Source organism: Prorops nasuta, unplaced genomic scaffold (assembly GCF_024137725.1).
Source record: "Prorops nasuta isolate Cenicafe-Biocafe unplaced genomic scaffold, Cenicafe_Pnas_1.2 PNAS00033, whole genome shotgun sequence".
NCBI lineage: Eukaryota > Metazoa > Arthropoda > Insecta > Hymenoptera > Bethylidae > Prorops > Prorops nasuta.
The window spans coordinates 2,521,128-2,543,701 of record NW_027116830.1 but is presented as its reverse complement, the minus strand read 5'-3'; the positions used below and the strand labels follow the sequence as shown (position 1 = coordinate 2,543,701).

The 22,574-nt window shown below is 35.4% G+C and overlaps 5 protein-coding genes across 15 annotated transcripts; 3 read left to right on the top strand and 2 right to left on the bottom strand.

Moving 5' to 3' along the window:
- The first annotated feature begins 139 nt into the window (after positions 1–139).
- Pfrx (6-phosphofructo-2-kinase) lies at positions 140–10,981 on the top strand. Of its 3 annotated transcripts, none has more exons than XM_066743776.1 (8): positions 140–792; positions 4,367–4,460; positions 4,774–5,107; positions 5,755–5,935; positions 6,007–6,299; positions 6,778–7,012; positions 7,344–7,471; positions 8,743–9,431. In XM_066743776.1, exons 1-8 carry the CDS (start codon positions 714–716, stop codon positions 8,869–8,871), a joined length of 1,473 nt encoding a protein of 490 aa, XP_066599873.1. In that variant the 5' UTR covers positions 140–713; the 3' UTR covers positions 8,872–9,431. The 3 variants fall into 3 exon arrangements, with proteins under 3 accessions (XP_066599873.1, XP_066599874.1, XP_066599875.1); XM_066743777.1 differs by lacking the exon at positions 8,743–9,431 and adding an exon at positions 9,439–10,981 and having other exon boundaries at positions 144–792; XM_066743778.1 differs by lacking the exon at positions 140–792 and adding an exon at positions 2,898–3,567.
- LOC136783544 (testis-specific serine/threonine-protein kinase 3-like) lies at positions 9,538–14,858 on the bottom strand. Of its 2 annotated transcripts, XM_066743787.1 has the most exons (3): positions 14,748–14,858; positions 14,473–14,685; positions 9,538–9,715 (listed from the first exon to the last, which is right to left on the bottom strand). In XM_066743787.1, the coding sequence occupies exons 2-3, from the start codon at positions 14,673–14,675 to the stop codon at positions 9,538–9,540; spliced, it is 381 nt and encodes a 126-aa protein (XP_066599884.1). In that variant the 5' UTR covers positions 14,676–14,685; positions 14,748–14,858. The 2 variants fall into 2 exon arrangements, with proteins under 2 accessions (XP_066599884.1, XP_066599883.1); XM_066743786.1 differs by lacking the exons at positions 14,473–14,685; positions 14,748–14,858 and adding an exon at positions 13,613–14,066 and having other exon boundaries at positions 9,661–9,715.
- On the top strand, positions 11,482–13,207 carry Gas41 (YEATS domain-containing protein 4 Gas41). The gene is made up of 4 exons (XM_066743785.1): positions 11,482–11,832; positions 11,934–12,215; positions 12,290–12,470; positions 12,543–13,207. The coding sequence occupies exons 1-4, from the start codon at positions 11,734–11,736 to the stop codon at positions 12,713–12,715; spliced, it is 735 nt and encodes a 244-aa protein (XP_066599882.1). The 5' UTR covers positions 11,482–11,733; the 3' UTR covers positions 12,716–13,207.
- On the top strand, positions 13,939–17,836 carry LOC136783542 (solute carrier family 25 member 35-like). 4 transcript variants are annotated; one of them, XM_066743784.1, is made up of 6 exons: positions 15,122–15,541; positions 15,607–15,805; positions 15,878–16,259; positions 16,577–16,795; positions 17,041–17,155; positions 17,519–17,836. In XM_066743784.1, exons 3-6 carry the CDS (start codon positions 15,885–15,887, stop codon positions 17,710–17,712), a joined length of 903 nt encoding a protein of 300 aa, XP_066599881.1. In that variant the 5' UTR covers positions 15,122–15,541; positions 15,607–15,805; positions 15,878–15,884; the 3' UTR covers positions 17,713–17,836. The 4 variants fall into 4 exon arrangements, with proteins under 4 accessions (XP_066599878.1, XP_066599879.1, XP_066599877.1 ...); XM_066743781.1 differs by lacking the exons at positions 15,122–15,541; positions 15,607–15,805 and adding an exon at positions 13,939–14,070; XM_066743782.1 differs by lacking the exons at positions 15,122–15,541; positions 15,607–15,805 and adding an exon at positions 14,977–15,093.
- Positions 17,837–17,969: 133 nt separating this feature from the next.
- Positions 17,970–22,559, bottom strand: LOC136783538 (solute carrier family 2, facilitated glucose transporter member 1-like). Of its 5 annotated transcripts, none has more exons than XM_066743769.1 (9): positions 21,933–22,559; positions 21,724–21,793; positions 20,737–20,810; positions 19,915–20,049; positions 19,553–19,826; positions 19,186–19,476; positions 18,666–19,072; positions 18,321–18,592; positions 17,970–18,241 (listed from the first exon to the last, which is right to left on the bottom strand). In XM_066743769.1, exons 2-9 carry the CDS (start codon positions 21,737–21,739, stop codon positions 18,139–18,141), a joined length of 1,572 nt encoding a protein of 523 aa, XP_066599866.1. In that variant the 5' UTR covers positions 21,740–21,793; positions 21,933–22,559; the 3' UTR covers positions 17,970–18,138. The 5 variants fall into 5 exon arrangements, with proteins under 5 accessions (XP_066599866.1, XP_066599867.1, XP_066599868.1 ...); XM_066743770.1 differs by having other exon boundaries at positions 21,724–21,747; XM_066743771.1 differs by lacking the exons at positions 21,724–21,793; positions 21,933–22,559 and adding an exon at positions 20,906–21,704.
- Between the last annotated feature and the right edge of the window lie 15 nt (positions 22,560–22,574).

Genomic DNA, 22,574 nt, shown 5'->3' with positions numbered 1-22,574 from the left:
TGGCGCTACACGATATTGGCCAATCAGCGCTTTCGGATCCCATCGGAGCGCTATACTAACACGAATCTACCTATATGTATGTGCTCCGCTGATAGGGGAAAGGGAAAGGATCTAGTCGCGAAAGCTTTATTTATACATACATATCACTAGGTCCGGAAGTGGACAGAGAGACAGTGAACTGGAAGTGGATTGAGCACTCAGTCAGTATAGTTCATACTCATAGTTGTTAACACAGACAGTACAGTGCAGTACAGTACATACTACCAGTGCACGGTGGTGCGCGGCAGCAGCACGGCAGGCACGGCAGTACACAGTAGCTAGTATCCTCCTTCCCGCCAGATAAAGATTACAGAAATATCATTACCAAAGAGATCAGTGAATCGCTCGACGCTCTCGCTGTCATTAATTCGGTAGTATGAGCGGCGCGCTCGTAGGATTCACGTGAAAAGAGATTTTCTCTGCGTTCTGAGCTCCTTTAAGCAGCTCGTGCGCGTTTTCATCCCTCAAATATGACGATCAACCCCAAAATTCATCAGAGGAAATCTTGAGAACTTCCTTCAGTGAATCATTGTGAAAAGAGCCTGACTTTTTATCTTTGTAAAACAAAATAATCTTCTGCCAATAATCAGCTGATCCTTTGAAAATCCAAGTTTTTTTCGATAAATTTCGTCTACTTGGTAGAAATTCATTCTATTCTCCCAAAATATTCAAGAATGACTGATCCAAAAATCGAAGTTCACTACAATCCACCAACATCGGACACCATTCAGACGAAACCTTTTCCTATAAGAGGTAAAATTAAAAATTTTTTTTTTAGTTAAAAGTGAAATTTTGCCAAGAATTATGTTATTTCAGAAAGTGTACAGGAAATATTCGCTCTATGAAATATTTACTTATCTACTAATATTTATGTTGGGAATAAAATTGATTTAATTTCTGAAAATTTTTACTAGAAAGCTCGAATTTCGAAGAAGATATTTTTATTTATCTGTTGGCTAAAATACGTATAGGTTTCTTGGAGACTGAACGAAAATATCACAATCGAGCATATACTTGGATGTTTTTGTTGTCGGGTTTTTTTCTTGAAAGAAGAAATTATGAGACAAGGTGAATTTTAATTGGATGTTTTTTTTAATGGTGAGCAAAACATAACCTAAAATTAAAATTTTAACTTTTTTCGTATTAATCCATACCTGTTTTCTATCAACATTGGAAAATCTCGGTAGGTGTGAATGTGCAAATGTACTTTTTATGGAATAAGTAAAAGTTTCAAGGCTCTTTTCATCGCAAATGATTGTTTCCCTAAAAAAGGCGTAGAAATTCACTGTTTATCGATGTAATTGGAATTGGAAATTTGTGATTGGTGAAATTTGATTTGATTTTAATGGCATTATCCTGTTTGCACCGGAAGCAGATATCGAATTTTCTTGCAGGAAAGAAATGCGATATACGGTGTTTATTTAATTGGCATGGATTGCAAGGCTATTATGGCTCTGTAAGAAAGCTGGCAAAATATTAGATAGCACCAGGCCGTAGAATTAAACAAGTAGAATAATTCTTAAATCGAACAAAACTACGCCTGATTGAAATGGCTATATTTAGCTTGGTAAACCGTAAAATTTATGTTTATATTTATTCATCGACGATTTAAGACAGAAATAAACTTATTTCTATCTCACGTTCCTAACCAAATATTTCAATATATAATATTGTTGTTACTCTCTTTTTGCTCATGAATTATTTATAAATTATAATTTTCGGTCATTGACAGCAGGGTCGGTAGTCTTGTAAGTGGAACACTGAAAAATGCTTCTCCTTAGGGCAACTGTATATTATAGAGATTAGTAGAGATGAGAATTTGAGAGATTAGGCTCTAATCTTGACAATTTTTTAACACTCGAAAGACAAATAGTTTATATAAGAGAAGAGCGTAAAACACTGGGTAATTTCCCTTATCGCTCTCTGACGTCACGGGAAATTTAAAATGTTTTTGATAAATTTTCCCATATCGGTCAATTAAAAGTCGGAGAGAGAGAGAGAGAGAGAGAGAGAGAGAGAGAGAGAGATTAATCTGTGTAAGTGGCAGATGGGTCAAATCTTACAAAGCCGATAGTGCAAGGTAGTGAGGGGCAATCATTAATAGTTAAGGCAAATTACATTTATATTCATTGCAGTATTCGAATTATAAAAAAATGTTTTGTTAGGAAAATAGAGATATTATTTTGGTGTGGGAGTCTGAATGTCAGCCGGATAAAAGTTTATTGTTGGTTTATTTTCGTCTCTTGTTACGCAACTGTGCAGTCAATTCGAGGAGAAGTATAACAAGGAGTATACTTTTAGCTGATCATTTATCGCGTAATAAGCTGCGCCCTCTGAATGTTGATCCGGTCAGTTGGGTTAAATTCCGATAAAAAATTCATCAACATGTGTCCGTGTACGCAAATTTCGTAAAAATTCTCCATTTCTTTGTTGAATAAAAATTCTTATCGCTATGACGACTGATATAACAGAGAACGCGCAGTTGATGCGTCTCTTATCAAACTTGCAGCGATAAAATTTTAATGAGAGAGCCAAATTAACAAGGTTGACGTTTGCACGCAGCAACTATTATTTTTTATAATGTTTCCTTTTATCAATATTATCTCATTATTGTGCAGCTCTATGTATTAATCGAAGAGTGCGAGAATACTAGAATGAATTTTTCCTTCAATAATATATGATATAGATATGTCCGAGGAGAAAGAGTTTGAAGGTTATATATACACAGGGTGGTCCACGTATCTTGTTTATCCTAGAATATAATCTCTAATCTAGAAATGTTAACAAATGTTGACCATTTTTCTCGAGTATCCTATTTTTTGTCCGCAGCCTTTTCATTATTCTTTGGAAACCCTCTCCGTGCTGTATGTTTGGTATTGATCTTTTATAAGACTCGAGTAATTATATTATAAGGTAACGCAAGTGAGAGAGAGGAGTCGTGTATATATATATATATATATATATTTATGAGCGACAATAATCCTGGCGACGAACGAAATGAACCCTCGGCTGATCTCTCGCAAGGATGATAATTGCCCTGAATCGAATTAGCGCACATCTGTAGATGTCTGCACCAATTCCATCTTGTGTCACGCTTGCTTACAATTCATTCCACTCGATTCGGTTAAAGCCAAGAATCGCCAGTACGATCTATAATTGTGCGAGATGAAAATAGTAAGATGTATCAACGGACTCTTATCGTTGTTGTATTATAAATATTCCTAAAAGAATATTTGTTTGTAACGTGCTTCTGGAGGATGCGCGCGCCAATGGGAGTGAAAGGAAAAGAGTATTTGAAGAAAAAACCACCGGATTATATTTGCCTTTAAAGTGACAGTGTACATGCACAAGTGGGAATATATATATATATATATCGAGAGAGCAATTGGGCAATTTTTATTCGTGCGTGGCAAAGTAGAAAAATGGTTCTTATTAGTCGAATACTCTCTCGGCTGTGTTTATATGTTGCCAGTAGGACTATTATGAAGCTTCTTACATAGAGCCAATTATCACTCTTGTTATGCTTAGGTAATATTGATATACACACGCACACATACACAAATATTGTATAAATTTAATGATATAATATGTATATATAGGACGTTTACTTTAATTCGCCCTTGAGCATGGAGGTAAAAATGGGTTTGTACGAGAGTAACCATAGGAGATGTGAATTTTTCTGTCGAGCCTGTGTTTCACACACACACACACACACACACACACACACACAAGAGTCTCCGTTCCATATAAATTCTAAAAGGTAGAATAGGGAAAAATTGCACGATATCTTTAATGGTTACTCAAATCAATATTTGTCCGTCTGCGTTCTGGAAGGAGTTGAAGTAAACATACTGTATATATACTAAAGAATATACCTACAGGCTAAGTATTTTATGCTTCTACGTTGTACCACTGAAATTCATCTCTCGATTAGAGTGACGAGAGGCGTGAGAAAAGGACAAATCTTTAAAATGCACAAATAACACGTTAATGAAAAGAATTTCGAAAGATATGTGCTTCGTTTAGCTATAATCTTAGTTTCTTTGTGTCCCTAAGCATTGTCTATTCGATGTGTGATATTCTTCTACTCCCTGGACAGTTACGGCTATAAATAAATAAACGTTTGCACGATGAATACGTAAATATAAATCTAGACAGATAAAAAATATCAAACTTTTACCAATAATAGCTAGATTCACTTTTCAAGCTTTTCTTTTCTTCGTTTGTGTGTGTGTGTGTGTGCAGAGTCGACCGATAGTTTTGTCACTCTCAAGTTTGATGAAATTTTTCGATAACATTTTATTGATTGGTACGATTTGTTTTTCAGGTGAACGAGCGAATTTTGTTAACAAGCCCCATGTTATTGCCATGGTGGGCCTTCCGGCCCGTGGGAAAACATACATCTCGAAAAAGTTGTGCAGGTATCCTCTAGAAAATACATTGCGTTAGATAGAAATGAAATTGGGAAATTTGCTGGACACGCCAAGTCGTCGATTCTCTTACGTAAAGTGTATATATATATATATATATATATATATATATAGAGAGAGAGAGAGAGAGAGAGAGAGAGAGAGAGAGAATAGAGAGCGAATAGTAGGATAAAAAGTATAGTATAGGAAGGAATGAGATTGGAAAGGAGCGAGAATCGAAGAGTTTCTGTCATTAGTATCTTTCCTTCCTCTCGAATGTCAAGCGTTATATCGTCGACTAAAGTTTTGCACTTTTATAAAACAGGTATCTCAACTGGATAGGAATAAGCACCAAGGTGTTTAACCTGGGCGAGTACCGACGTCATGCCACAACGGCCTACCAATGTCACGAGTTCTTCCGTCCGGACAATATCAAGGCCATGGCGATTCGAACCCAATGTGCGATGGACGCCCTGAACGACGTTTGCCAATGGCTCGAGAGTGGCGACGGTGAGGTCGCCGTTTTTGACGCGACCAATTCGACCGTCGAGAGGAGACAGCTGATACGTGACATCGTCATTGGAAAAATGGGTTTCAAGCTTTTCTTCGTCGAGTCCGTCTGCAACGATCCTGAAATCGTTGAGCAAAATATCATGGAGGTACACGACACACATTCCTTCCCGCAGGGCATTTTGCATACTCTATATACACATACTCTCTGCGTTATGCTCCATCGGCACATCTAAATTCATTGAATTTCTTTGCAAAGATAAAATAACTCGTGTGCAATTACATTGCTGATTGTGGATTGACGAAAAGGGAATTTTTAGTTTGGTTGGACACGCGTCGCGGAGAATATACATACGTCTGTATACCATTTTCCACTGCAAGAGAGACTGGCAACTCTCTAATTGAGCGAAGCATGCACGAAACGAATACGGTTGATTCGTTCGTGAGGCGCGGAGCCGAGCTCGAGAAGCTGCATGCACAAATGTATTACGACAAGGATCGGATTTCACGCTGAATCTTGCGATCCTTAGCTCCCCCTGCCTGAGCCAACTGCTCATTGCCACTGGCAAAGTCTAATCGGAACGATGAAAATAAACAGCTCGCGTTGCTTCTCGAGTAACGACTTTCAAACTACGCGTTAAAAATCGAAAGAGCCGGATCAAAGCTTTTCAATGTAAAGAAGACGTATGATACATCTCGTTTTAACCTAATGGAATTACAGACTGAGATGACACACACACACACACACACCTCGGTATAATGGTTAATCCATACTGACCTACTTTTTCATTTCTAGGTCAAGGTCAGCAGTCCAGACTATGCTAATATGAATAAGGAAGAGGTCTTGGCGGACTTCATGTTAAGAATAGAACACTATCAAGAAAAGTACCAGGCTTTGGATGAGAACCAGGAGAGCGACCTATCATTTATGAAAATTTATAACACGGGAGAGAAAGTGCTTGTACACAAACACGAAGGTATATTTTTTGCCAATGCTTTTCATGCTTCGATATAGCTGTGTATTTAAGCATTTTTCTACCATTTATAGGCCACATTCAAAGCAGGATCGTATATTATCTTATGAATATTCACATAGTCCCAAGGACTATTTATCTAACGAGGCATGGCGAGAGTCTGATGAATTTGCAAGGAAGAATCGGTGGAGATTCGGATCTGAGCGAGCGTGGCAGAGAATATGCAAGGGCTCTGTCCAATTATATCACAGCACAGGATATCCAAGGTTTGAGAGTTTGGACCAGTTGGCTCAAAAGAACCATCCAAACTGCAGCCGACGTGAAAGCTCCGCAGGAAAGGTGGAAAGCCTTGAACGAGATCGATGCAGTTAGTATTAATCGTGGAAGGCTTTATTAAAATTGGCGCAAAAAGCGGAAACTCTCATTTAGCACTTCTTTCCTTTATATGCATTACTCGCATTCGAGTTTTCATGTGCTTAACGTATTTCAATTTATCACACGAGTTTGGTAAAAAAATACCTCTCTCGTATCTGCTCGAGTGATTTCCATCTGTACTTGTACTAGATAGATACGGTTTTCTTCCATCTTTCTTGTACACGTAAGAGATGCATGCCAGTTGGAAGATTGCGCTGTCATATCTATTAAATTAATTAGATTCGGTTTCTTACATAACGTAAAAGCGCAAAACATTTGCTATAAATAACAAAAGCTCGTAACGTAAATGTATGCCCTGATTTATATAGGCTACCACTGTTTTTATTGCCAAAGCGTAAATAGTTCAAAGTTACATGAGCGTATAATTTTTTTGCTTTCGGTACACATTTGACGTAATACTTATTTTATAGGGAATATGCGAGGAAATGACTTACGAGGAAATCGCTAACAAATATCCAGCAGATTTTGCTGCCAGGGACCAAAACAAATTTTCCTACAGATATCCAAGAGGGGAGAGTTACGAAGACTTAGTGGCGCGTTTGGAGCCAGTTATTATGGAACTCGAACGTCAGGGTAACGTTCTTGTTGTCAGCCATCAGGCAGTCCTACGTTGTTTACTCGCTTATTTCTTAGACAAGAACGCAGGTATCTACCACTTTTACCTCCATCTTACTTATATGCATAAAATCAACAAAAAGTTGAAAGCTTTGAGTGCAAGTCCATCGATTAGAAGAATTAAACACTTGAACTATCTGTAGAATAATGTCAAAGAAATGGTCAAAAGCTTGTAAATGACAAGATTATTTTAATAAGCTTATGCAAATTCTGTAAAGATACCATTCACAATTTTCGCGTGTAGTGTAAACATTGGTGACAAAATAGACAACCGTACGATCGTTTAAACTTTTCCTTATGGTAAAATAACTATACATTTTGCTAATGAATCTTACTGAAGGCTTTTCATTTTCTTTTGCAGACGAGCTGCCGTACCTCAAAGTACCGTTACATACTGTAATTAAACTAACGCCGGTCGCTTATGGTTGTAAGGTGGAGCATATTCGACTGCCAATAGATGCAGTGGACACCCATCGACCGAAACCCAAGGTAGAAACGTTATAATCAAATCGTAATGATCCTTTCTTCTCCAGCGTGTACATTGCATATATGGCACTTTATAGTTGTAGAGATAATCGGAAAGAGAACGAATCGAATTTTTTACCAATCTCTTTCCCTTCCCTTTCCCTTTCCCCATTCTCTAATTCTTTCTGCTTGCTATATTTACAGTGCATCAATAAAATATCACAATTCCTATACACAATGACAATGTTTTAATGTTCCCAGACTTCCCGAGCGCTAGCGGTAACGGAACAGAGCCTTTTTCTTGTATCCCCAACTCTTAATCCCATAATTTTCCAAAAACAACAAACACTAGGTCTCTCTCCCTCCTCTCTCTCTCTCTCATTCTCTCTTTCTTAAGTAAACTTTTGCTTAATTACTCATCAATCTAATCCTTTGTTAAATGGCTGCTATCATCCTCCACTACTAAATAGCGAAGTTCTCTGTTCCTAATTACATGCCTCTTTATCATGATAAACTGTTGTACAAAATACTTTGATAAAGTTATCGATAAAATACATAGTCACGTGTACAGAAAAAAATTTTAAGGTACCTTAGTATTATACCTGCAAACATATGATATAAATATATATATATTTTTTTTATTGTATATATGATTATATTAAAGTGGGTATAACATTAATATACCTTAAGGCGTCGATTGTCACACACACACGCGCCGGTCACCTGGTTGAATACAAAATTAATATTGTTTCTAACAATGGGTCACCCGCGTATGATAGTCAAACACGTGTTAGAGCAATTTTGATTAAGAAGTATAGCAAATTATCTAAGGAATTGTAAGTACAGCATAGTGTACAATTTGATATTTAATCGTTGTAAGACTGTGAAAGCTGTGCTTGATTGTAACATTTTGTGTATCCTTTTGTATTAATGATATTTAAGCTTAAGAAAATTGTCAAGAACCGGATTGGCTTACGATGGAAATTATCAAGCTTGCTTAGCGACAAAATTGTAAAATTGTTTAATATTCGAATCTACGAGTATATTGTCACTAGTATAATGGAATAATATTATTTAAGGGGATGCATTTCTTGTAGCACAAAGTATAAGTGGTGTAATAAGGCTTCCACGTAAAATTTTATGCATGTAGTATATTTTATGTTACAAGTGTAGATTTGGAGTCAGTAAACATTCATAAAATATGAAAACTATTTTTTCGTTCTTTTTTTTTGTTTGTGGCTAAATATTGCATAAAGTTAAGAGTATAAACGACATTATTTAATTTGTATTTACAGAAATATAAGTCAATTGACTCCCATAAGGCTTCTGTTGGAGTAACTTTTATAAACTGTCATATCAAGTTTCGGATACTTATTTGGTTTGTACAAATCACAACGATTTATGATACACTAGTGAAGAGATAATGCTAGTTTTAACAAAGTATACATTGAATTAGCACGGTAAATGTTGCTATTATCGCTGTAGTGATCAAATTCTATTGAGAGTACGTAAAATTGATTGATGATGCAAAAGAATGAAAAATGAAGAAGCTATAATTTTTTTGTTGTACATGAAGAGAATATATTTAAATTTATATATAGTACTTGAAGAATGAATGTTTTTCTATATGTCAGTTTCTGAACTACACTAACTACAAAGATGTGATTTTATTTGGTCCCCTTACTCTTATGTAGCACCCGCCTTTTCAATACTGTCTACTTTCAAAAGATAAGTTTTATTTTATAAGATTCCCTTTCTTGCGAATCATTAATTGGTAAAATATCACTGTACTATATAGAGATTTATTTTGCCAGATGATAGTTCGCAGTGACAGTAATCAGTGTTATGACTTAACAAATGTTTCAGGTATATACTTTTTAATGTTTGTTTAAAAAAATGAAAAGATTAATCTCCATTACCGACTAAGTCAGTTCGGGATCGCCTTAAAGTTCTTGAGTCTGCTTTTAAATTCCAGTTGCAACTATTTTCAGATACCAGGATATCTTGAGGAGAGGTTCAAAAGGGGAGAGAAAATACCTCGCACGTGATAGCAACGATTTTGCAATTCTGCTGAGCATTATTCCTACATTTTAATGAGCCCGCAGACAAAAAAGATTATCGCCAGCACCGTTTTTCGGCAGCTGGTTGCAGCGAAAAAGCTGGAGCCTCCTTATAAAAGAAAGTTTTTTTTTTTTTTTTTCTTTCAAAGTCCCTAGAATCGTTCCAGAAAGCTTTAAGTTCGGCAAGTGCAATCCAGCAGTATTGGCCCTATGGAAATAATAGAGTTATTAGAAAAGAAAAAAAAAGTAGAGGAGAATTCACACACATGTTAAAAGTGAAAATTGAAATTTAATTTAAAGCTGATGGAAGAATGGAGTATCCAGAATTAGTTGAAGCTCATTCAAATTCCAGGGACTCTTATATGTGATACTTCACATAAAACATATATATATATATATATATATATATATGTGTGTATATAAATATATATATATATAGTATATATATGAATAAAAAGTTTATGGATAACTGCAGCATTAATGAATCCTTTAAAAATGTTGCTAATGTTTAGCAAGTAATCTTGTGGATTTATCCTCGATAAGATTTTCGGAAAATGAAGCGAGGGAGAAACAATGAAACTTTTCCCTCCCTACTTTATTTCTTTATCGTTTTTGATAATGTGTATAAACTGCTATAGAGGGTCCGAGAATGTTCACTTCACCCCAGAATAAAAATGTATTATTATCATTATATGTAATTATCGCTATCATTATTGTCATTGATACAATAATTATCTAAGAATATTAAAACTATATTATTGAAAGGTATATATATATATATATATATATAGTTGTAACAAAATGGTAGTGGTTGTGAATTCATCGCCCGAATCGATAGTGAATATAATAATTTTTATATGTATATATACACACACACACACACACACACACACATATAAAAAAAATATATATACATATTTTTTTTAATTGCTACCTGCAAAATAGATGTGATACGTGTATAAGAAATTGCTGTGATTTCATGAAGAATTTTAATGTGTACATACAGTATATTATTATTATAATGATTATATTAATTTTATCTTGTTCTTATGTATAAATATAAATGTACTATGCGAATTAAAAAATGGATCTCGGAGGATAGGTATTAAGATAGAAAACTCTCGTGAAAAGCTATGCATATATTACTTTTAAATTCAAGCAGGTTTGATTTGTATATGGACTATCGATCATTTATAGAAACTCGATCGTCTATTGTAAAATTTCCACACTTTGCGAATTATATTTTCCCTAGCTGCCAATGTAAAAGTTTCTTAAATGGTAACAGATATGATTTAAAATATCTTTTAACATATATATATATATATCTGTAATAGAAAATATACTCGTCATGATTATATAACGATCCCGAAAGAAACAGTTTGAACAGAATTCGCGAATTTTTTCTGTAATTTCAGAAGTGTATTTTTTTAAATGTCCTCATATGTAATAAAATCTGTGTCAATAAACTGATACTTCCCGCTTTTAATTTCGTCCTGCAGTCTTTTATTCCCTAATCGTCGGATTATGACACGCATTTGGATTTTTGATATAGTGAAAATTATGAATAGTAACTTGCATTAATAGGTAATTGGCACACTGGATGAGTTGGTAAGCAACTGTCTAGCAACAACTAGTTCTTTTCCATATTTCTTAATACATATAAAATGGGGCAACATAGCCGCCGAAATCTGGAGCGGAAGTGACGGTCTTTGTTTCAATGTAATAATTAAATTTGGTATTGATATTTATGTATATATATATATATATATATATATATATATATATATATATCCTCTGTGTCAGTAAATAGTATTAATTATATATATATATATATACATATATGTCGGCACGTAAGTCGTAACACATGCACGCAGAATATGCGCAGATAGCAGCTGCAGATTAGTGCAGATTCCAATACCGGATTTCTGCGGGTATTTCAGGAATCTGCAGCTAACAGTGGAAAACTATGCAATGGCAGGAAACTGGCAAAGGCGGATATTTCGAATTGCAATTACGAGAAATATATGAAAGCTGATACCAGATGGGGAAATAATTCTAAACATTTTAATTGATTGAATATGACAAATTGCATTGAATAAAACTTGAATGTGGCGCAAAAAATGACGTCATCAATACGTCACTCATGAATTAATTATAGCGAGGGCGCTGCGGACGCTAGGCCGGCTGCTGGGACTGGTCAACGAACAACAATAAAGTTTATAGTCCATGGTAGTTGCTACAAACTATTGCAGTTGTTGTCACTTGTTATTATTAAATATGGGTAGCAATACCGAATTCGGCCCAGATTCTGGTGGTAGAATAAAGGTAAGACAATTAGGACTGTCAGAAATAATGTATTCGAAAAATGACTTATAAATGTGCAGAAGAAATGTATATATTTATTTATTATTTGAACGGGAATATAGGGGGTTACTATTGTAAAGCCATTAGTTTATGGTAACGAGGCTCGTTATTTTGGCGAGAGGAGGGAAGAGGATGGACACACTCATCAGTGGACATTGTACGTTAAGCCATATCACAATGAAGATATGTCCAAATGGGTAAAGAAAGTGCATTTTAAATTACACGAAAGCTACAATAGTCCAAACAGGATTGTTACCAAGCCTCCTTATGAAGTTACTGAAACTGGTTGGGGCGAATTTGAAATAACTATTAAAATATATTTCCACGACCCCAATGAGAGGCCGGTAATTTTGTTTGTCACAGAATATAATACTTTAAAGATTACCTTCTTTGTACGATGCAGTAATATTTATTTCAGGTGACCATTTATCATATTCTTAAGTTGTTCCAATCTGTGCCAGAGGCCCAAGTGGAAAATAAAAGATTGGTATCTGAATTTTATGATGAAATTGTATTTCAAGATCCCACTGCTTACATGCAGCACCTGCTAAGTAATCCGAGACCAATAACTAATGGACCGTGGACTCATGAGACAGATTGTAAGTAGATAAATATTTTTTTATAAGAATATCGGAAGAATTATTTTATTAAACCATTTATTATTGTCACAGTCCAGGCCAAAAAAGAAAATACATTAAAGGCAATTATGGAAGCTCGTAATAAAATTAGACTAGAAGTTATAGAATTGAAAGAGAAGCTAACATTGGCTAAAGAAACTATTGCCAAATTTAAAGAGGAAATTACAAAGATTTCGAAAGCAGGTGGTAATATTGCAATTAGCTGAGGAAAGGCATTTCCTTAACTTAGGTAGATTATTTACTTTTTTGTTTCATGTGTGATTATACAAGCCTATATGTGTAATTTATACAAATTTCTAATGACAAATTCTATTTTTAAGCTAGCGTAGGTTTTGTATGAATATTTCTTAAGAAGGTAATGATAATAATTATAGACCAATAAAATGAAATAAAATTTATCTAATCATTAGCATTATGATCTTGGGCAAAAATGTTAATACACGTCGAAAAAAATTGGTATCTTTACATAAATATACTGTAAATAGTAAAGATAGAAAATAAACGTTATATAAAATCATAATGCTTGGATTTGTTTAGTGAGGCAGCGGATAGATTTTGAAGTCAGGAGGATTTTAGAACTTGCTGCATCGTAGCGCGCGACGTGCGATATCCGGCTCCAGGAGATGCCTGTATTTTTTTTGTTTAAGCAAAATGGTTTTAAGTCTTGAAGCGTGTATAGCTAAAAGTGTCTCTGGATGCGTTTCAGGAACTTACAAAATCAAATGCTTCGCTGAGTTTGTAATTTCAATATTCTTTGGTATGAGAATAAGGCCACTGATTTGTGCCTGAATCTTATTGGGAATATTTTCACCCTGAATGGGCATGGATGCAGTGAGCACGATGTACAAAATACAGCCGAGGGACCAGGAATCGTACATTTTTGGATTATACGCGGTGCATTGGAGGATTTCAAGGGCTATGTACATTGGACTTCCACAGAAAAGGGTGTTTGACAGAATTCTACAACCGTTTTCATCGTAAGAGAAGCGAACAAAGTGAAAATCTGATTGAGCAAAGAAATTATTCAATTTCAACATTGTCTTATCTATTTAACAAGGGAGATAATTAATGGATCTTAAGCTTTTAATAGGTATAGGAATTACCAGCAATTTTAACGCAGTGTTTGTCAGTGAATAGGACATTTTCGCGCTTCAAATCTCTATGCGCATTGTCCAATGAGTGGAGATGTTCTACTGCAGATGCAATTTGCCGGAAATAGTGCCGGCACTTGGTATGTTCTGGCAGCGAGCCATTGCCCAATATGTAGCCTAGAAGGTCGCCCCCCTCGTAGAGATCCATGAACATATAAACGTAACGCTTAGTGCACAGAACGTCCAGGATCCCGACTATGTTAGGATGACGAAGTCCACGCACGATGGCGAGTTCACGTGGTAGAAACTTACTGACGAAATCGCCAGAAGCTCGCCCCTTGTCAATGATCTTGCACGCTATTTTCTCCGTACGACCATCTACTACCTGCCTGTATGCTTGCTTCAACCCAAATCGCATCGACTTAATTTAAATATGACCTCAACCGACCAGAGTAAATGATTACAAAATAGTGAGTAAACTGTACTCAAAATTTACAATTTACAATTATTCCTCGTAATTCAGTGATTTCCAAATAGTGAGTATTTAGAGCAGCGCTAAACAAGCATTTACCGTTACTCACACCAATAACAATAATAGTTTATTCTTTAATATGCTAATAAGAGTAAATCAAATCACTGCTAATTAGTGCCACATTTTTTAACTGCACATTTCCGAACCTCGAGTGACGCTGGCGAACGACGTTATGTAACTTAATCGTGAGAATCTGACCGAGTTTTGTTGAGTGGAGAGCAAAAGAATTGCAATAGGATTCTCGAATTTGAAATTTGTTCGTAATTCTTAAAATATTTTCAAGTATAGCGTAGGTCTTGAATGAAAGGAATATATAGTTATCTTAGTATAGCTAACTTACTCTAACTTTGCAATATGAACCCTCCCCGATGCACTTTCCAAATACCAATCCGTGTTTTTCAAGCTGCATGGATATTGGAGTATGTCTCTGAATGTACTACTTGTTGGTGATGTTACTTGGTTCACTGCTGAATAATTTAGAAGGTGGTCCAACCTTGAACTTGCAATTAGACCATCTTCCAATTTCTTTCTTTGCAGTAGCATCGTCTAATCTCTGCACGGATTCATAAAAAGTGATTAATACTTTGAGAACAAAATCTACATGCAATTTTGTACCTGCATGAGAATTTAATTTTCGACTAGAATCTGGAAGAACCGTAAAGAAAATCCATTTTTCCCCCCGTGGAAAAATTTCCTAACGACAGTAATGACTCGTGAAAAGCTTGAAAAGATGGAAAATCGATTAGCGACGTCTCTGAAGATGGCATACAAGTGTTAATAAAATCAATGTCTTTAGTCAACTAGTTCTCTCTAATATATTTAGCGTGTATTATGTGTGTGTGTGTGTGTGTGTATAATTTGTTTTTACTTATTGTTAGTAGGAAGATTATTTTTTCGAACATTTACACCTAATTGTCGATAATTGATTCAGAACAGTGATTAGAAATGGAAAACACACAAGGTATAAATAAACATTCACTAAGATAAATATTAATAAAACTCTGGTCAAACCTTATTCGACATACGGCTAATACTCTCTGAATCATATTGTTAATAAAAAATAATAAAAACCATTAGAAACTTGTAAAGGGATTACAATTGCTTCAAGTCAAATAAAAAAAAACCGAAAGGATGATGTTAACTGGGCCTAACTTTTATGGAGTTTTAAAAAATATTTGAATATTGATAAAATAGAGTCAACGGACCACCCCACGTGCCGATATCGCGCAATAACTGGAATTTTTAGATGATGCAAAATCGGAGCATTTACAAAATCTTCAGTAATTGCCAGTCACATGTAGGAGAAACACGGGTCTCTCTGCCAGTGTCTCGAAAGCGAAGAAAATCCAGAGATATCCTCTTTAAAATTGAGAGATGTCAGACGTCAGTGATGTGTTACGCCAGAAACCGTGAGCAGCTTTATTATTTCCCAGTGTTATACCCTTTGGACACTTTATTATAATATTTCATTCAGTGCCCTCCATTGATATTTCATGGATACAGCTGATAGTTGCGTAATCCGTGTTTAGTAAACACGTGATGCATTCCAAGGCTCCAATAGAATTCTTATCACGGATATCGCGGGCTTTTCAAAGCAACGAATAGCGGAAATCTTTAGAGATTCGTATAGAGATTATATAAACTAATGAGTTTTATTTATCTGGAAGCCGAAGGTGGACGTTCTTCAGTTTTCGTAAAATCCTTCAAATTTATCAAATCCATTTTTTTTTTTTTTTTTTTTTCAGACCTGGAATGGAGTTCGCGCTCGGAGCTTTGGCAGCTACGGGCGCTGGATTTTTTACAAATCCAATAGACGTGATAAAAATCAGACTGCAACTGCAAGGAGAGTTGGAGGCACGAGGGTCTTATAAGAAAATTTATAAGAACACCTTGCACGCAGGTTACATTATAGCCAAACACGAAGGCATCCTAGCCTTGCAGTCTGGTCTCGTTCCAGCTTTGGGTTTTCAGGTTGTGCTAAATGGAATTCGCTTGGGCGCCTATAATACAGCTAAGAAATATGAGCTGATCATGAACGCCGACGGTAATACTGATATCATCAAAACTACTTTGTTGTGTGGAACAGCCGGGTCTGCAGGAGCTATTATCAGTAGTCCATTGTACTTGGTAATTATCACATAATCCACGATCACGCCTCTAAAATAAATTTCTTTACGAAGGAATCTTCTGAAATGAATAAAAACTTATTAATCACCATTTATTAAACAAATTGTGAAAAATCAATCATTATCCTAAAGTAATTTTATTACAAAATTAAAATAGTGTTAAGTAGTATTTATTTATTATAAAGTTTGTGAACATTGATGAGATACTCACTATGCACAAGCATTATAAATTATATTCTTTTTAAAGATATTCTTTGAATTGAGCATTAAGTTCTGCATAGATAGCCATGAGTGATTTCATGATATTTGTGCTTAAAGGTGAAAACTCAATTGCAAGCTCAGTCAGCCCAAGCTATAGCTGTGGGTCATCAGCACTCACACTCAGGTACGTGGTCAGCGTTTAAGTCACTATGGATAGAGGATGGCTTTTCTGGCTTATACCGTGGGTGGTACGCAAATGTGCCAAGATTATTCGTGGGCTCAGCCACACAATTAACAACATTTGGCCTGGCATCGGACTGGATACGCTCGATGGACGTAAGTAAATTTATATCAATAGCTTTCAATCAAACTTAAAAATGTTAATCGACCGCCAGCATACATACTACGATTAAAGAGACAAATAGAATATTTATTGCATTATATCGTAAATCCTGTGATCCACGTTCATAGGTATAATCTGAATATTTTAATTAATCCTTTAATCACGTATCTCTGCAGATATATATAAAGCGAACGATAAGGTTTGAGAATGATTGTAATGTAAAAAATGTGGATTGCAGGTCTTGAACGAGCGTCCATTATTATTAACTTTTATCGCAGCACTCATTGGCGGTAGCTGCGTGGCTGTGACAATGCAGCCGTTTGACGTTATTGCGACAAGGCTATACAATCAGAGTAAGTATTTTTTTCCTTAAAGCAGAGCTCTCGGAAATTTTTGCACTTTTCAATTGCTTACTATAGGTCTGTTCTTTTTCGCTGTTTGCTGCACTAGTGCAATAAGTTAGAGTGGAGAAAACATATGTTTGTCTTATTTCAACTAATTGCATCAGTTCGATAGTGCAGCGAAAAGGAACAAACGGTATAATCACTATAGGAAATAGCTGAAAAGTGCAAATATTCCCAAGTCCTGCCTTCAAAATATTCGATACTTTCAATAACATGAATGACAGTTGTGTGCATCTAGTATAGAACGTTTTAAGAATGATTGTTCCAGAGGTTTTATACACGATCTGATTTTCTCCTCCTTTTTTTTCTCAGAGACAGATGTAAGGGGCAAAGGAACATTGTACAGCGGTGTATTTGACGCGATCAGAAAGATTTTCCTCACAGAGGGAATAACTGGCTTGTACAAAGGAACTTTCCCAACGTGGATGAGGATAGCTCCTCACACAGTTCTGTGCTTAGTGTTTTATGAGAAATTAGATCAACTTTATCAAAATTCATTTATCTAGTTCTTACTCTAAACGAACTTTTATCCATTTTTATCCGTTGTAAATAAACGCGGAATTGTTTTTTATCCTTTTTTCATAATTATTAATGTAAGGTGAAAAGTGATTAAAGTGAAGTTGTTTCTTATTTCGGCAGTGAATTGTTTTGCCATACCTTAGAAATGATTATTCTGCATTTAAATGTACCAGGCGTATATCAATAGCCCCAGGAAGTGGAGTCAATGCGCGCGCTTCTTTATACAAAACTATATATCAATAATTAATTGCTTAATAGTTAAAACTTGAGATAGCAATTGATATCTGTCAGCACGAGGTATAGTTGGATACTTATAACGCTAATCGGAGCTTTCCGCTCTGTCTTCGTAAAAAATTTATAAAATATATTACTTTAAAATTCATAAACATTTCAGTACCTATGAATCATTTAATTTATTTATTAATGAAGGTACCGTTTGGCCTTGATTTAAACCCTTGTGTAACTGTCGATGCTACTTCCATAGTACTCCTCCCTCGAGTTTCTGGCAGGAAAATCCTAATAAAAGATTAAACATTAGTTTATGAAAATATTATTTCATGACTTACATCGACGAAAAAATAATTTAGTGACTTACTTTACGAATAGGGCTAACAATAAGGTAAAGCAAGCAAATATCAAAAAGGTATAAGGTCCACAGGCTCCAACGACAGTCGGAAACATCATTCCAACCACAAAATTTCCACCCCAATTAAAAACACTTCCAAGTGCCATAGCTGCTGGTCTTGGGCCTACGTCGAATAATTCTGAACCAATGAAAAATGGAATAGGGCCCAATCCAATTCCATAGAACAATACATAGAGCAATACTGTTACGATACAGAGCCAAGGAACGAACGGAGCAGCATGCTATAAAGTAGAACCCATTTAGTTACATATTGTTATAACAACAAGCTTTTTTTTCGCCTTGTGTGGTACTCACTATTAACGAGATTGTGGCACATAAAAGCACTAGGCAGCTGATAGAGAGGTAACAACTGGTTAGCATTACGGTTCTCCTATTGAAATACGACATAACTGGAACTGACACTAAGGCCATGCCAATATTGACTAGTCCAGTCCCCAGAGTGGCATACTGGGAGCCCTTGATACCCAAGCCAGCATCGATAAATATGGAGCTTGAATAGTAGAAAACTGCATTTATCCCACTGAGCTGTTGCCCAAATTGTAGAAGGCAAACTATGATCAATGGCAATTTTACCGTTGGATCGCTTATCACACGGTTTATAGTCCAAGTTTCTGTGGACGACCGTATCTCAGCTTCTGCACGAAGATCACTAATTTCTTTTTGCAACAGCATAATATCCATATTACGTAGACGACTCAGCTCTGCATGAAACAGTTGAAAAAAAAAAAAAAAAAAAAAAAAAAAAAAAAAAATAAGTAATATTCTGTTAAGCAGCATTAAAATTATGTTAATTACGCGGAGTGACTTGACTGACCTCTAATTGCTTTTGTATGTTTACCCCTAATAATGTATAAATATTTTGGACTTTCCGGTAGAGCAAAAGTTATAATCACAGCCAGGAAACAGAGTGGTGAAAAAGATGCTAGCATAATGGGCCAAGTGTCCTTGGTCCCTAATACTGTATCTAGCCCTGCTATTTGGCCCAAAAGGACTCCACAAGTGATTCCTAGCTGGCATAAAACGCCAACTGCTCCTCTTAATTTTATAGGAGCTACTTCTGTCATGTACATGGGCAATAAACTAGTGGCAAGACCGCCCGACAACCCTAAAATTATATGCAAATTGAAAAGTTGTATTTCAATTAGTCTGAAGCTTGATATATTAATTAACTTCATGCATACCTACTATTAATCGGCCGAGTAAAAACGATTCAATGGAACTTAAATATTTCACCAAAATAAGTAAAGCTGCTCCAACCAATCCACAAATATTTCCAATCACCAATGCTCCTTTTCTACCATATTTATCAGCTAGCCAACTTGCAGCAAGGGATCCTGTTACTCCCCCGATTAGAAAAATGGATACAATTGCAGACCATATTATTTTGAGCCATTCAGGATTTAATTGCACACCATGCTGCTCTATCATAGTTTCGTTACAGAAGGCTTGCATTATCTACATGGGAAGTATTAAAAATTTTAATTTACACAGGTATGTATGTCTTTGTTACAGACCTATAGACTATATTTTTAAACCTACTAACATGGGCAGGATTGTTCATCACTCCTATGTTATATCCAGCTGGTATAGCTGAACCAATACAACAAGTAGCACCTCCAAGAACCAAAAGTGGAGTCCATCCTCCGGGCTCTTCTTTGTTTCTATCATCACTGATATTCTACAAAAAAAGTTGAAACATAATTAAAAAAATTATAAGCATTTTAATGAGAAAATGAAATTTTTCATTGGTTTTGACTTATTCATAAATTCGTTTTGGAAATATAAGAGAAACCGGAAAACCAGAATACCGTGTATTGTAAGCATTATGAAGTTTGTGGTACCCTCCAAGATCAAATTGATCAAATGAGAAAGCCAAGGTAGAATGATGGTATAAAACTGAATAAAGCCACACTTCACAGGCATGCCTGGAAACTATTCAGTTGGCCCACCATGGTTTATTAGTTTTATACACATTGGAAGATAATTAAATATATATATAAAAATATCATTATATTTCTATCCCGATTTATATATATATATATATATATATAGTGCAGACCAAAAATTACTCCGTCTATTAAATAATATTAAAATCACAGCAGGTTTCGATCAAGAAAGCTTACTTTTATTTGAGACTAGTTAGGCTAATTTAAGCTCTTTAAAATGTTTTGTCTGACCAAGTTAAGATTGGGAGCAATATAACTACTTTAATTAAGTTAGATTGAATAGAGTCAAGTGGCAAATGTAGCATTTTAATGTTTCATATTAAATTTTATAAGAACTTAATAGTCATTATGAGACTAAGCGATGTTAAGAATAGCAATTGGTAAAGAAGAGTCTGTAAGCGATAAATAAAAATTCATACCGGCTTTTCAGTGTCTGCTGACAATGGAGTAATTTTTGACAGATCAACGCATAAAGCTGATGAATCATTAGTATCTAAAAAGAAAAAACATTACAGTTAAAACACTAAAAAATTTAACTCTAGGAAATTTCAATGGATTAAAAGCAAAGGAATAGCAAAATACATTTACCTGGAGCCATTTTAATAAACAATTTTGACAGGAATGAGTAGAAACGAAAAGAAAAGTTGTACACGTTATTAAAGGGAAAGGGAAATGTCAGGTTCGGTTAGATGGGTCAGATTGAGATGTTATTGGGTATAGGTCGAAAGGTTAGGACGAAAATTGAAACTTCCGAACTTCAGCGTTCATTGTTCATCGCTGTCACATTTAACAGATAAATAATATTATATTTAATATTACGTAGGAAATAATTAACAAGACTGTGTGACTTATAAATATAATTTCTGATAGAAAACTAATAAATATTAGAAACTTCGTCGAAAGAATATCGTAAATTTTTCTTAAACGACTTTAAAAAGAATCTATATTTAGCTTGTTGTATACACGGACACGAACTCTTGCATACGATCTTCTTGAATGATATTAAAATAAAAGTGTAGTTTTGCATATGGTTTTTCCAAGCCTTAATTTATCCGTAAAATTAGCATCAATTCTTCTTGAAAGATTCTACTATAAACAAGAAGCAACAATGATATCAAACCTGTATTGATTATTAAAAACTTGATATTCAGCTGTCAACTCTTAAAAGGCAAATATAATTACAGATGAAACAATAAAAGTGTAATTATACAATTGTTCAGGTATATCGTCAAGAAAAGAACGTAGCTCATTTAATGTGCATATTTTGAAACTCGCGCACACACGGTTCGTAGAGTGGTACAGAGAATAATTTTATTAAGCAGAAAGACCGGAGGAGGATGAGGGAGGTATATTAAACCAGCAGTACAATACATATGTAAATGTAGAGCTAAAAAACGGCGTCTTACCTGGATTGGCCTCCATGATGAAAACTTAATAAACAGGCCAAAAAGAAAATTTACAACCGACGATTAATAGCTGACGACATCATAGCAAAAATAATATGGTAATAGCATTAGTAGTAAATAAACAATTTTGAAGTTAAAATAAATGGTACGCAAGAGCACAAGAGATAATTATCATAATAATTGATATAATAACTGTATATATACTGTACCGACTCAGCTTTATGGTAAAATTGCAGGTGAGAATTGAGCAAAGTTCGTGTGCAAAGCTCGTCGCTAAAAATAAAACGCGCTGCAGGTTAAATATCAGGTCTTTTTAACCGAGAACTCGAAAGCGCGTATTATGTATCGATGAAGGTCTTCTCTGCGAATACGCGCGCGACAGCAATACCTTTCTTAAATTTGATCGGGTCCAGTTGAAGGATTCACCTTTGAAAAGTATTTTCGCAACTCTGAAGTGTGGGGCTTGCACCACGACGAGCTACGACGGGGGCAACGAGTCACGACACGCACGCACACCGAGTCGACGAGCGCGAGAAAGACGAGAAACAACTCGACGTAAATTGCCAAGCGATTTAAATGCTTCCGGGAGAGCGGGACAGCGGACCGTGCGAAAGAAGAAAAATCACGTTTCCCCCCACCCCAAATAAGCAACAGCGTTTAATTTTCGCCAATCGCATACTCTGTCAGCTTTGCGCGCGCAACATTTCCATTTTGAAAGATGCTAATGAATTGAAAATCAAATCTTGTTCAACTTGACGATGATAGCCTTATGAAAAACGTTATTCTTCTTCTTGAATTTTATCGACAACTGCTCACCAAGGACAATTTGCCACGCTGTTTACTCGCGAAGA